This window comes from Anoplophora glabripennis, unplaced genomic scaffold, assembly GCF_000390285.2.
Source record: "Anoplophora glabripennis isolate ALB-LARVAE unplaced genomic scaffold, Agla_2.0 scaffold452, whole genome shotgun sequence".
NCBI lineage: Eukaryota > Metazoa > Arthropoda > Insecta > Coleoptera > Cerambycidae > Anoplophora > Anoplophora glabripennis.
In genome coordinates, this window is record NW_019416538.1 from 375,022 (window position 1) to 389,221 (window position 14,200).

Here is a 14,200-nt window from a genome sequence, read left to right on the forward strand (position 1 = left end):
GATAGATTTCAATGTATTATTATGAAATCTACCATGAAAGAAATCAGTGCGATTGTGGAAGATCCTCGGGATCGTCCAGACTAATAATTAGTTAATTTGTTTATAAGGCCATAACTTGTAAACTATTCAACTTACCGTTTCCAGATTTCGTGTAAGTTATTAGACAGTGTTAAGGAATGAGAGGATGCGATGCCAGAACGTTCTGGTAATAATAACGCAGTTTATAAATGTTTAATTCAAAAGTCATAAATAAACTTCTTCTGTTTATAACTTTTGATCTAATCAATATTTTTTGACGCTCGAGGGCTAGTTTTGTAGGTCTTTTGAAGACGAAAAAAAAAGTACCTTACTGTTTTCTTTGTGGAAATGAACGGAAAAAAAGTTATAAGCGAAAAACGTGAATTTACGTAAAAATTATACAATTAACCACCCTGTAAAACAATTTTCCCCCATTTTTATGACTGTGGAAACTAATATTGTACTTAATATTTAGCATATATAGTGATAAATTCAGCTTGCCGAAACAAAAAGTCGTGTCCAACTCTATATTTCCTGAACTAAAATATCTCGAAATGGCTGTTAAGGTGGCTTAATTGTAGCGATTTTTGCTCCGACTTTTTTCGGTAGAGTTCCATAAATGCAATATTTTTGCTTTCTCCACTAGAAATCGCAACGGTCTCTTTGATGAAACTATCATTTCCAGATGCAGCTATTTGTGAGATAACTGTTTAATGTCACTGTTTAATACAAATCAGCAAGAGCATACTCACAAGTTCTTACAAATAGGTTTTATAGAGATAAAGAATTGTGACCTTGAGCAAGTCGACCATATCGAAAAGGAGTAGGTTTTTCTCGTTTAGCAGAAATTCTCTGCAAATTCTAGAATAGAAAACATTATAAAAACGTACATAAACACTGCCATGATCTAAAGAAGTAGATTGCAACTGTGTGCAAAATTCATTATCTACAACTATAGTTCTATGACTCTACTGAATTGTATTGTACCACGAGACATATGGGACTAAAATAGATATAAATTCTCACAAAAAAAATCATCTGTTAGAATGATTAAGGACTTTTTATAATTTCCAGGTTAAACATGTGATATCTCAAGCTTCCCAAGAGCATTACGTTTGCTTATGGCTAGGCTGTAAAGTTCATGGTAGGACTTCGTGCTCAAGATCATGGTTGGAGAGACACGTCCTCGCACATGCGGGCACCAAGCCCTTTCGTTGTATAGTGGATGGTTGCGGCCAAAGATTCAATTCACAGGTAAGAAAAATCCTCTATTCTGTCACGAAACAATCAATGTTTATTTTGTAACAGCTTATACAGGAATATCGTCTATTTTTTTTTGACGTGCTAATGCCGAGCCTACACACGGGGATCGAAGCGACAAAATGTCGCGCGACTGGAGCGACTTGCAAAATACCTCCATTGGCTACAATTAACTACGTATAAACTTTGTTTTAAAGCTGATAAAAGCTGAAATACAACAAAAAATGATTCAGTGCTTATTTTTTTTATCGCAGCTGATGTTGGAGCGACACGTCAACGGCCACTTCAACTCGGACGGCAGCCCAAACGGAAGCGCCAAGAAGTCGACCGAGAACGGCCCTTCGAAGCTGTTCAAAAGGAACGGGAAACGTATAAGGTTTAGGCGGCAGCCGTGGTCAGGTAAAGTGACAACTTTATTTTTTACGCACTTTCATTTGTTGTTCTCCGAGCGTAAGTATATATGAAGTATTGAGATACTATATATACAGGGTGATTTTACTAAGACATTCTCGATTTGATCTAATTCCTTTAGCACACTGTATATAAACTCATGCTCTCGTAATGATCATAAACCCAAATTCAAATATTAGTAAGGATATTTTCAATGCTTATATGAACATTATGGTTGGACAGGGTGTTATGACAGGTCGTCCTCCACGGACGGTCTGTTTTCGAAATTCTTTTCCCCCAAATGCAAATTTCACCCTTCTATATAAATTTTGCGTTCCACCACCGTATTAAATGGGTTTCTTTGGTGTTTCAGCGCGAATGTTTGACTTCATCGATTCTGGGATCATGGAAGGGCTTCAGCACAACCTCCTGATTCTCACCCAGAAGAGAACCCTAGGAAAAATAAGCGACGCGGGTGATACTGTCCATTTACAGAGCCAAATATTAGCGAAAAGAGTAGAAACCAATGGTAGTATAAAGTATCTCCTCAGGTGGCATCCGCAGAATGTGTAAGTACATCCGTTTTACACATAAATATTATCGTGCTGTCATTTTCACGTTTATTTGGTTCTCATTGTCCTCGTTATAAAAAAACTGCCTTGATCGACGTAAAAAAAAATTAAATTAAGGAAGCTGATATTGAATTAGATATTTGTTTTTTTGTCAAAGTACATTTAAAATTTCAAATAACTGCTCAAAAAATTGAAAAATTAAAGGCTAAAACCTTTCAGTTACAATTACAATTTTTTATACAAATTGTTACAAATTCTTTTAAAGTTCAAAATTACAACTATAAATTATAAAAATATATATCGCAAAATATAGTTCCAATTACTTTTATAAGTTACAATTTTTTTTATAAATTACAATTTTTTTATAAATTACAATTTTTTATATAAATTACTTTTAAATTGTAAAATATACATATTATTTTATATTACAGTTTAGAACAGATTACAATTGCAAATTTTTTATAAATTACAAAAATATATATATTTTATATTAATATAACAAAGTTTTTAGAGCGACTATTCCTATAAAAATGTAATATTTCGTAAAAATGAAAATAAATTTATTTATAAATCACAAAATGCAATTGCAAATTTTTTCTAAATTACAAATAACTATTTCAAAATACAGTGTCTATCTCTTTTGTTTTATATATTACAGTTGCATTATTTTTAAGTTATTAATTACAATTACAACGTTATACATTACAAAATGCAATTACAGATTCTTATTTAAATTACAAATTGGAATTACAGAATCCAATGACATTCACTTTTATTTTATAAATTACAACTACAAATTATAATTGCATTATTTTTGTGTTACTATTATAATTACAAAGTTTTTATACATTACAAAATGCAATTACAGATTTTTGAAATTACAAATTGTAACTTCAGAATATAATTACAATTTTTTATACAAATTAAAAAATTGTTCCAAATTTATAAGTTACAAATTACAGATGCATTTTTTTATAAGTTATAAAATTACATAAATTTTTGTTACTTATTACAATAACAAAGTTTTTATAATGACTATTCCTATAAAAATTAATAATTTGTCAAAATAAAAACTAGTTTATTTATAAGTTACAAAATGTAATTGCAATTTTTTTTCTAGAGTACAAATAGCAATTACAAATCACAGTGCCTATCTTTTGTTTCACAATTTAAAATTATACTCATAAAATATTAGAAATATGTAGAATTAATTTTTTTGACTGACAACTTAGAATTAATTTTTTTTTATAAAGTACGAATTATAGTTGCATTGTTTTTAAATTATAAATTATATTAACAAAGTTTTTATAGTGATCATTCCTATAAAAATGTAATAATTTGTTGAAATGAAAATAAATTTATAAATTACAAAATGCAATTGAAAATTTTTTTCTAAATTACAAATTGCTATTACAGAATCCAATGACATTCACTTTTATTTTTAACTTACAAATCCTTTTAAAATAATTTTTGTAATTACAAATTGCAGTTTCATTTATTATTTATAAATTTCAAATTAAATTACATTTTTATACAATATTATAAATTACTTTGTAAATTTACAAATTATACGTATAATTACCAAGTTTTTATTTATATATTATAAAATACAATTAGAATTTGTTTTATAAGTTACAAATTATTTGGTAAACTACAATTAGTTATAAATTTCAAATTAAAAGTTTTGTGAGTAATAGAACGTGTGATAAAGCATTTACATAATCAATTTTCATTCATTCTTGTCTCATGTAGCCATTTCTTTTTGCATACTGCTTTATCTGTGTTAATATATTAATCGGAATGAAACTTAAACGTTTGCCGAAGTTTGGCGAAACTCTAATATTTCCTTCTGTAGTGTTCCAGATGAGTGGGTCACTGAAAAAGAGTACATACCCACGAAGGTTGTATCGATACCGAGTCTGCAACCGTCAGCCAAAACAGCTCTGAAGCCTTCGTTATTCCCGGAGAAGAACGAGGAGCCACCGAGGCAGAAGCAGAGGCGCAAGCCCCTCTCAAAGCATACGTGATAAAAAATTGTTGTTTAAAAATAATGTTTATAATATTTTTGAGCCTTTGTATAAAAAGAAAAATGAAAAAACACCAGGAACACTTTTGTCGGGTGTGTGATTAAATGGTCAAATTGTACCGAAGTATTTTACCATATAAAAACAATGGATTTTACCCTTTCATCGGTAGGACTACGATGTAATTTTTTTGTATGTACAGGCACGTTGATGTTTATAAGAGTAGAAGCAGTAAAGATACGGCAAATTAAATCTAATCTAATTTCAGATTTAACGTCGGGTCTAAGGGTGTGATGGAAAATAAAGTTTTTCGTATGGACGATTTTCCAAAAATGTTTCCTCTTCGAGATACAAAGTAATCAAGTTTAGAAAAAAGTCAGTTTTTTTCAAGTAACTGAAATAAATTTGCAATTAAATTGTTTTTTTTTTATTTAAAAGAAATATTCACACTAATTAGTTCCATATGTTCCTAGATCGTTATTTTTTATTTTAACACTTTTGGGCGATGTTTTTAGGGGATATACAAAAAGTAGTTCAAATGTCCCAAACCTGATTTATAAGTGAGATGGTGAAATTTCGCATCTGGACGTTTTGATTTATTTAAAAGATACAGGCTGTTTTTTTACGGATGTGACCTTCAAAAAGTTGAAACAAGAAATTAGTTTCAAGGAAATGACGAAAGTAGTTCAAATTGTCCGAACTGATTTTTTGGGAAATGTCGAACGTTGAAATTCCCATCCGGATATCTTGATTCATTTTTGAGATACAGGGTGTTTTCTAACCCAATTACAATTTTTTTTAGATTTGGAAGAAAAATATGTCGATGGATAATTGAATCTCTACAATTCAAAGTTTTCATAAATAGAAAAATTGTTCGAGTCAGATATATCAATCAATCAGAGAATAAAAACGCCTTGTAAAAGGTTAAACGAGTTCGAGACATTTGAACTACTTTTTGTATATCTCGTTAAAAAATATAAGAAACTACGTAAAAATGTGGAAATTGATCCTCCTTACACTTTAAAGCAAATTTCATAAAAATTAGACTTATTTTTACTTGATCCAAGGCTTGATCCACTTTTTTTTTTATTAAATTGATATATATGCCGTTTCTTATTTGAAGTGGTAGGTTGCATTTTTAGAGACCATTCATGTTAAAAATTATTTATTTTCAGAATTACTGCCGCACATTCCGACGTTAAATACAATTTTATCGAAAATTATTTATTCGTTCAAAATTTTCATTTCTTCAAAATGTTTGTGCGTATTGTGAACAATCATGAAACGATGTTGAAGGTGTTGTAAATAGAGAAATAGCCGTCGTTGTTTTTATATGGTAGCCAAACAAATAAAATGGATCTCGCAGCAAAGGTTCACTTTCCTAAAAAAGTTGTACAGTAGGGGAACACGGATATATAATTTGTGGAGTCTTTCACTTTGTACAGTAGGTTATGTGTATAGTAGCGTATCGTAAGGGAAAAATGGAACGGACGCCGTTCGTGGATGTTTAATCCGATGGTTTTGACCATTTAACAACCAGCCTAAAATCACTGCCATGAAAAAAAATCTGGTTGGATAGTTGTTGAAACCTTCTACCTAGAATAGAGAATATGTAATTGCATGTAACATTTTTTTTTTAGTTTTAATTATTTCTTGTGTGTTCGCAATATTTATGCTAAATAATTTTTAATTTGTTAGGATGAGATCGTGCTTTTAAAGTAATTGTTTTTTTTTTAGTTAGACAATTTTTGTTACATTCCTTTTTATTTGTTTCTATTTATTTTTAACTTTTTAACATTTACGGATTTTGTTCAAACACACACTTAATACGTTTTTGGATTCTCTTGAATCTTGAAAATTTACACTGCCATTTTATACTGCCGGCGAATTAGTGAGTCAGACTAGCAAATTTACCATGACGTTTTCATATGTATAAGTCAGCCGCGGACCGCCGGTTGCGGATCTCGGAGCAACGTTGCGAACAAATGAAACTGTCACGACTAACCGGAATCTAATAATTAAAGTTTCTCCCTCCGAGTTCCGCACCCAGCGCCAGCTGACGCCTTCACAGTGTGCCATTTTTACCATATATATGTATCGACTCTGTCCGCTTCTGTTTAGATAATTGTGTAATTTGGATTGTGTAACCGCGTAGATTATTTTAATTTTTAAGTCTAACACAAACTGAGATAATTTGTCAAAATGTGTTCCATAATCTTAGGACAATTATTACTACTTGTACTCTACACGGCGAGGGTGTTTTCAGTCTTCAATTGATCTCAATTAGTTGTTCGGGTTAAAATCTTTCCTCTACGACACGATTCGGGTCGCCGGAACGGTCATCGTTTACACAAAAATTGAAATTAACAGAGTGACGTAACCTCAAATCGTTTTCGATGGCGTGATTTTTTAAATTTGGTAACAAACTGCATCTGTGCAATACTGGAGTAACAAATCGTTTCAAAAAATAAACTTATTTGATGACAGTCTGTTCCCAAATGCCCCTTTTTAATCCTAAATTACCCCATATTATCCTCAAATTACCCCCCAATTACTCTCAATTTTTAAATATCAAGTCAGTGTAATTAAAATGATTTGACTGATTTTAATGTTTCCAATTGTAAAACAATTATGTTCAAATTTTGGCCTGAATTGTTGATATTGGAAAACGGTACATTTGACCTACTTTTAAAAATCGCTCTCAAATAAGTGCATTTTTTTCTAGAAACCGAACATGATATCCGCTAGAACAAGAGCGCCAATTTTTTTAATGATCTTCAATATAATTTTGTTTGGTTTTTAGAGAAATAATAAATAATCAAGTTAAAACCCTTTGGTGCTTTGGAAACTTGTTTATTTCTTTCATTAAGTGCAGTTTATTACCGATAACAAATGTGCTGCATTAGAAATATTTGCTTTTGTCTAAAAATACGAAATGCCTTTGTCGATCCGAACCGCGGACTATTCCGACGACCCGTTGAGTTCTGGAAAGATTTTCGTCTAGAAATTGTACTTAAACGGTTCATTTATCAACTCCTATCGGTCGTAGAAATTCGTTTTATATGCTGTTGCTCATACCTTTCACTTTTTAAAATAGACTGAATTTACGATACAAATTATTTATTTAGACTGATTTATTTTAAATGCAATGATACAAACGATTCGAACCTTTGGTGTCCCCGACCCATACACACACACACACACATTCACACACGGGACCGATGTCTGGTTGCTATCTTTTCGGAAACGTGGAGCAATTTGTAAATAGTACAATATTTATATACATTCGTTTGAGACGCGAGCAGTTAGTACTTACCTTTTAAGTTTTAACCGTAGCAACCACACATTTAGGCGGCGGACCTGTAAATAAACCCCTGAGAATCATGGAGGTTTTTTCAGATCATGTAATATAGTTAATTATTAATTTTAACATAGTTTGTATCTACCATATATCTCTAATTCAGATAAAAATAACTTTTGTAAACTATTCTTTTACATTGCATTTAGAAACATCTCTAAGGATTTAAGACTGTTCGGAAAATTATATCATAACACGTAGTAGGGAATTTTATACTAGTTGCGTTTACTTTAAGAAAATTTTTGAGAAGCTTCGATATTCACTGTGTTCATTTTTTATGTAATTTTATTATTAATTATTTATCATAGTTTATTATGTACTTTGTAACACGCCGGAACGGAGGGCTATCGACGTCCGTTCTTCCAGACGCCGCACCGATTTTTCACGGTTCCACGCTCCGAACTGTTCTAAACGTCTTGAAAATCGTAATCGTGCAAAATGTTGCTGTTACATCCAAATTCAATTCAAAAATCGATATTTCGAAATTTTACACATGTATACAGGGTGTTTGAAACACTGAAAAGAAAAAATAATTCCAGAACAAATTTTGTACGTGCGATTTTTTTAAAAATTGTATTAGCGATTTGCTGATTTAAAATTAGGTTTATTTATTTTTCTTTTATTGCAGATTAAGTTGCAAAAAGTGTAATTTTTTTACGAATCGCTCTTTTTTCTGACAGAAAAACTTTTATGAGTTAAAATGTTTTACGACTACACTTTGTTGTCACTTTTTTCATGTCGGTAAATTGTGATTATTTTCAAATTTTAATAAATAATTTGGAGTAATTGAAATGATTTCACTGATTTTAATGCCTACATCTGTTGACATTTGAGAAATAGTACATTTGAACTACTTTTAAAAGTTACTCCTGAAGCATTAAATTTTCTGGACAGTTAATATTATCATTGGATAACAAGTACAATGTAATATTTTTGAAAAATTTTTTAATCTTTAATATTACATTACTTAATTTTAGGAAAAATTGTGAATAAAAGAGTAATGATCAATTCTATAGCCAATGCAAGTCATTTAAATCCTTCACTGTTTTAGAATTTTCATAATTGCCTATTCTGCAGAATGGTACATTTGAACTACTTTTAAGGGTTGCCTCTAAAATTAATTTTTTCAAGGAATCTGTTAATGTTATTCATTCATAAAAAAATAAATACAGATTGTATACTTCAATGAAAAAAGTTTTGAAAAATATTGTTATTTCGTACAAGTTTAACATTAATCGTTGCCACCAAAATTATTTAATGTTTTATAACTTGACTTTACATCACATTTTTCATGTTGATAAATTGTGATTATTATTTTTAAATTTCAAAATTTAAATAAACAATTGGGTGTAATTGAAATGATGCAACTGATTTTAATGCCTACAACTATGTACATATAATTTGAGAAAAGGTATATTTGAACTACTTTGAAAATACTCCCAAAACATCAAATTTTCTCAGTTAAAATTGTCCAGTTAGGACAAGATAAAATTGTTGTAAAATTTTTTTGAAGATCCTTAATATTGCGCTGTTTAACTTTTTGAAAAATTGTAAAATAAAAGAGTAATGATTGATTTTATGGCCAATACAAGTCATTTAATCTCTTCACTGTTTCAGAATTTTGAAACTTGCCTATACTACAAAATGGTACATTTGAACTACTTTTAAAAGTTACTCCTGAAGCATTAAATTTTCTAGACAGTTAATATTATCATTGGATAACAAGTACAATGTAATATTTTTGTAAGATTTTTTAATCTTTAATATTACATTACTTAATTTTAGGAAAAACTGTGAATAAAAGAGTAATGATCAATTCTATAGCCAATGCGTCATTTAAATCCTTCACTGTTTTAAAATTTTCATGATTGCCTATTCTGCAGAATGGTACATTTGAACTACTTTTAAGGATTGCCTCTAAAATTAATTTTTTCAAGGAATCTGTCAATGTTATTCATTTATAAAAAAATAAATACAGATTTTATACTTCAATGAAAAAAGTTTTGAAAAATATTGTTATTTCGTACAAGTTTAACATTAATCGTTTCCAACAAAATTATTTAATATTTTATAACTGCATCACATTTTTCATGTTGATAAATTGTGATTATTATTTTTGAATTTCAAAATTTAAATAAACAATTGAGTGTAATTGAAATGATGCAACTGATTTTAATGCCTACAACTATGTACATATAATTTGAGAAAAGGTATATTTGAACTACTTTGAAAATACTCCCAAAACATCAAATTTTCTCAGTTAAAATTGTCCAGTTAGGACAAGATAAAATTTTTTTGATGATCCTTAATATTACGCTGTTTAACTTTTTGAAAAATTGTAAAATAAAAGAGTAATGATTGATTTTATGGCCAATACAAGTCATTTAATCTCTTCACCGTTTCAGAATTGTAAAGCTTGTCTACTACAAAATGGTACATTTGAACTACTTTTAAGTGTTGCCTCAATATCAATTTTTTTAATGAATCCGTTAATGTTATCCACTTAAACTTGTGTTTTACCTTCAATTGCTCTTTTACTCTTTACGTTAAGGGTCTATAAACGTGTAAATTGGAACACACTGTATACAAAGTTCGTCTCTAAATATTATAAATTATTTTTTTACTAATTTTTGTTAACTACGAAAAAAAGCAAATCTGTTATAGCAAATGTTTAGAAAATCGAACAATTCGTATTCTGAGAATAAAACGTAGTAAACGACTGTGCGAAACGTCGGATGCGGATTTGTGGAAAAGCACTCCGGTAGCTTCCGTTTCCTCGTACTCATGTAATAAATAAATGTTGGAGATTGTTTGTAAAGGTTGATGAGCGAGAATGCGATATGATTGTACCGTTAAGTAGAGGAATAGTTTAAATCGTACCGGCTAATGGGCACAGTCATGCGACGGCTCGTTTTCGATTCTGGGCCCCCTCCAGGCACATTGTAAGCTATTTGAAATATATATGTGTTAGTGAACGATTAGAGTATTTTAACATTAAAGAAAAAAAATTGAAAAGAGATGTAAAAAGCTTAAATGTGGATGTTAAAGCAGAGTGTGGCAAAACGCTGTTGAATTAAAGATATGATAAATTTTATCCTAACCTAATTGGTGTCTAATATTTACCAAATTTCCTAGGGAATATAGCGCGAGCTGTTTAGAGCCCCGTTGTAGCGTTCTAAACGCGAGCGTGAGAGTTATTTGAAATAGAATGGTAGATATGGATAATATGTAGTGATATGTTTGCAAACAAAAGTATATTGTCGACGATCGGAAGAGCAATTTCCAATCTTTGTCTTGTAAATATCAATTGATTAAAAAATACCCCCTAATTTAGTCCAATTCATTATTACAAAATCCTATTCCCTTTTTTTTTTTGATACACTAATCGGTTGGAATATAAACAAATTCTACCTCACTGACTTTATCGTAGTTCTTTTTTTTATATAGTATCGTATTTAAGTTAATCCAATGTTTTTCGTAATGTTTAGTGCTATTCGTCTGTTCGAATCGAAGACTGTGTGCAGTAACTTTTCTGTTGAATTTTCAACTTTTGACACTTACTGCGTTTTTATTTATGTGATTCGACAGAGTTTTAAATTTATAAATGTATCTATTCTAATGAGAATAAATTTATGTAAATAATAACGATGCCTGCTTATTTCTCCCGCTTGTCTTGTACACCAACAAAAAAGTAAATTTTTGTAAATAATTGGCAATGTTTACTTATTTCCTCGTGTACACCAAAATCCCTGACTCACAAATTTGATTCAAATTAATATGGAATCAACAAAAAATCATCTCAATTTCATATAAAATTTTATTTCGTAGTTCCTTTTTTATAAAAAATCTATAAGAAACGTTACAAAAAAATCCCTTGTTTTTGGTCCAAATTGAAAGCAAAAAAATATACAAAACAGTGTGGGTGAGATATAACCTCTAAATTATCTGTCATTGCTACTTGATGCTTACTGGCATAGAACCGCCCAGTTAGGCAACCAACATTATCTTGTGGCATAATAATGGAATTAATAAATTCGAAACCGATCGTCTAGTGACTCTTAAACTGCAATATTAACTATTTACTAGATATTGCAGGTGTAATTCAATGCTGGACAGGGCTTGTAGTCCACAGAGTAGTTATTTCCCACAACAAAAGTTAACAAAATATCTGTTCTATTTTGCTTAATTTAAGAAAAATCTTTTGATAAAAGTTGCCAAAAAGCGGACCAAAATTTGAAAAAAAGGTTTCCAATTTCACTTAATATTAAATCGAAATTTATCCGTTAAATATCTTTGTTAAAAATCGATAAAATATTCATTTCAAATTTATTCAAAAATGTATACGATTTTACTCGATACATTCACATAAAATAAAATTTTGGTATCGAGAGACTAGGAAGTGCAATAAATGTGGAAAACAACAAATTTCACATTTAGGATACAAGGATCCGTCTTGGCAAGGGATGCAGCCGCTTCGGAGGCAATCTGAAAGAACACAAACATATTTTGGTTATCTGAACGAAAGTGACGTCGAAATGTTCGTCTTATCTTTGGAAGAGCCTTCAGAATGATGGCCATGGTTGGAGATAGCTCTCCGCGTCTTCTATACTGATGTTGCCGACCGCCGGGACTTTGACCATAGCTATCATCTTGATCTTCTCGCTCTCCAGTTGTGGCCTATAGAACAAGAAAACAAATAATTATCCAAGAAGAATTTTGGCAAATTTAATACGAGGAATAAAAATTTGACTGTCACAAGGAGAAATTTCGAGAAAAAATCCAGTTGAAATGCAAGAAATTACAACATATTAATAAAACTAATTTTTTACGTTTATCCAACATAATGTAAATAAAAAAATGATCATTATAGGCAGCTCTGCACAAATTACAGTTATGTTAGAGAGGTTGCAGTGTTGATATAAAAAAAATCTCGAAATTGATATTAATTATGGAGTTATTAAGAGTGTATAGCAAATTGGGAACCAGCAATACATTTTTATAGATTTTAATACACAGTTTGTTTAATACACAGATTTGCTTTAAAATGGACTTGGTTTGAACCTGAAATTACTTTTTGTTGTAAATAAATTTGTAATTGGGGATGGGGGAAAGTCTGTTATTTGTGCATTAATTCATATTTAGACAAATGGTGTAATAAAATCTATAAAAATGTATTACTGGTTGCCTATTTGCTATAGTCCTCTTAAAGATTCCATGTAAAGAAAAATTATAAATTGAATCAAGGGCGTCGCCAGCCAATGGGCTACGGGGTTAAGATAAGAGAGGATGAGAGAAATATAAATTATAGCCAGTGAATTATTTTTTTTTAGAAATAGTTTTAATAAAACCTTTTTAATACAAAAAAAAAACAAAAAATATATAAATAACTAAAAAAATAAAGAAATTCAACGAAAATTAGGTAAAACATAATCTCAGATTTTTTGAAAATGTGTCAACCACTATTAATAAAATATTCATGTTTGTCAAAAATAAGCGCTCCATAGTATTTCTGTCAGCTTTTTATTCTTATTTTTTTTAAATTTAAAATTCCACTGCTAAATTTTTAAAATATATATGGAAGTGTATTACTTTTTAACATAAAATTTTATATTTTTAAATTCTTTTGTCAACAAATATTTTTAATAATTTATTACTAAATTGTTTTTTAAAAAAATAAAGTAGTGTATTAATTTTCAAAATTAAAATTTAAGTAAATAAAATATTATATTAAAAATTTCCAATATATTTTCTTAGCTTAAGAAAATTTTTGTATTTTCAAATTAGAATATAGAATAGAATAGAAAGAAAATGTTTAGAGCCTAGAATTTTTAGAAAAGTTATGTTAAATTTCTTTATCAAAATGGCTTCAAAGAGCGTTAAAATGAATCAAAACAGCTGTAGAAAATAAAAAAAAGTACATCCAAGTAGATTCAAAATGTTTTATTCTTGAAATTCGCTGTGAAATGAATTTAAATATTTTAAAACGGCCTCAAAATATTACATAAAATGGCAAAATATCTAATTACTGTTACTAGCCTTTCTTGTTTTAGATTTTCAATAAACAAACGCACACTACATCGTTTAACTGTTTATTCCCATAAACTTAAACGCCTACCTACAACCACAGACAATAGATAACTATAGATAGCTAACTCGAGTGGAGGGGGAAGGACTGTAATAAGCATCAGCGCCAATGTGCCAAGTGTATCAAATAGAAGTTATTTAGCGGGACTTTTAAAATATATTGATAATATTAAATAATAAACTTAATTTTGCCTAAAATGATTATATCTCATACTGAGACTGTAAATAATATACCATAAAGAGACAGTATGTCACATTACTTTAAATTTTGAAACGTCATCAAAGTAATGTACAATAGTGTTTTTTTTTAAGTATATTATCTACAATCTTAGTATAAAATATAATCATTTTAAGCAAAAGTAAGTTTATTAAAACAACCCCTTCATCAATAATCCTTCTACTTCATGGGATTATTTCTTAATTGTTAATGGCAAAAAATACTCAAACTCTAAAATACTAAATACTGCCACAGAAAAGTAATTTCAGACAATATA

At 29.5% G+C, this 14,200-nt stretch overlaps 1 protein-coding gene across 1 annotated transcript in view; it reads left to right on the top strand.

Annotated features, from left to right (window-relative positions):
* The window catches only part of LOC111691686, a 150,131-nt gene extending 145,379 nt beyond the window's left edge, over window positions 1–4,752 (top strand). Inside the window, exons 3-6 of the mRNA XM_023454899.1 lie at window positions 1,093–1,272; window positions 1,533–1,677; window positions 2,042–2,237; window positions 4,096–4,752. Coding sequence (XP_023310667.1) covers window positions 1,093–1,272; window positions 1,533–1,677; window positions 2,042–2,237; window positions 4,096–4,267 — 693 coding nt within the window. The 3' untranslated portion in view covers window positions 4,268–4,752. The remainder of the gene's footprint in view (window positions 1–1,092; window positions 1,273–1,532; window positions 1,678–2,041; window positions 2,238–4,095) is intronic.
* The last annotated feature ends 9,448 nt before the right edge of the window (window positions 4,753–14,200 follow it).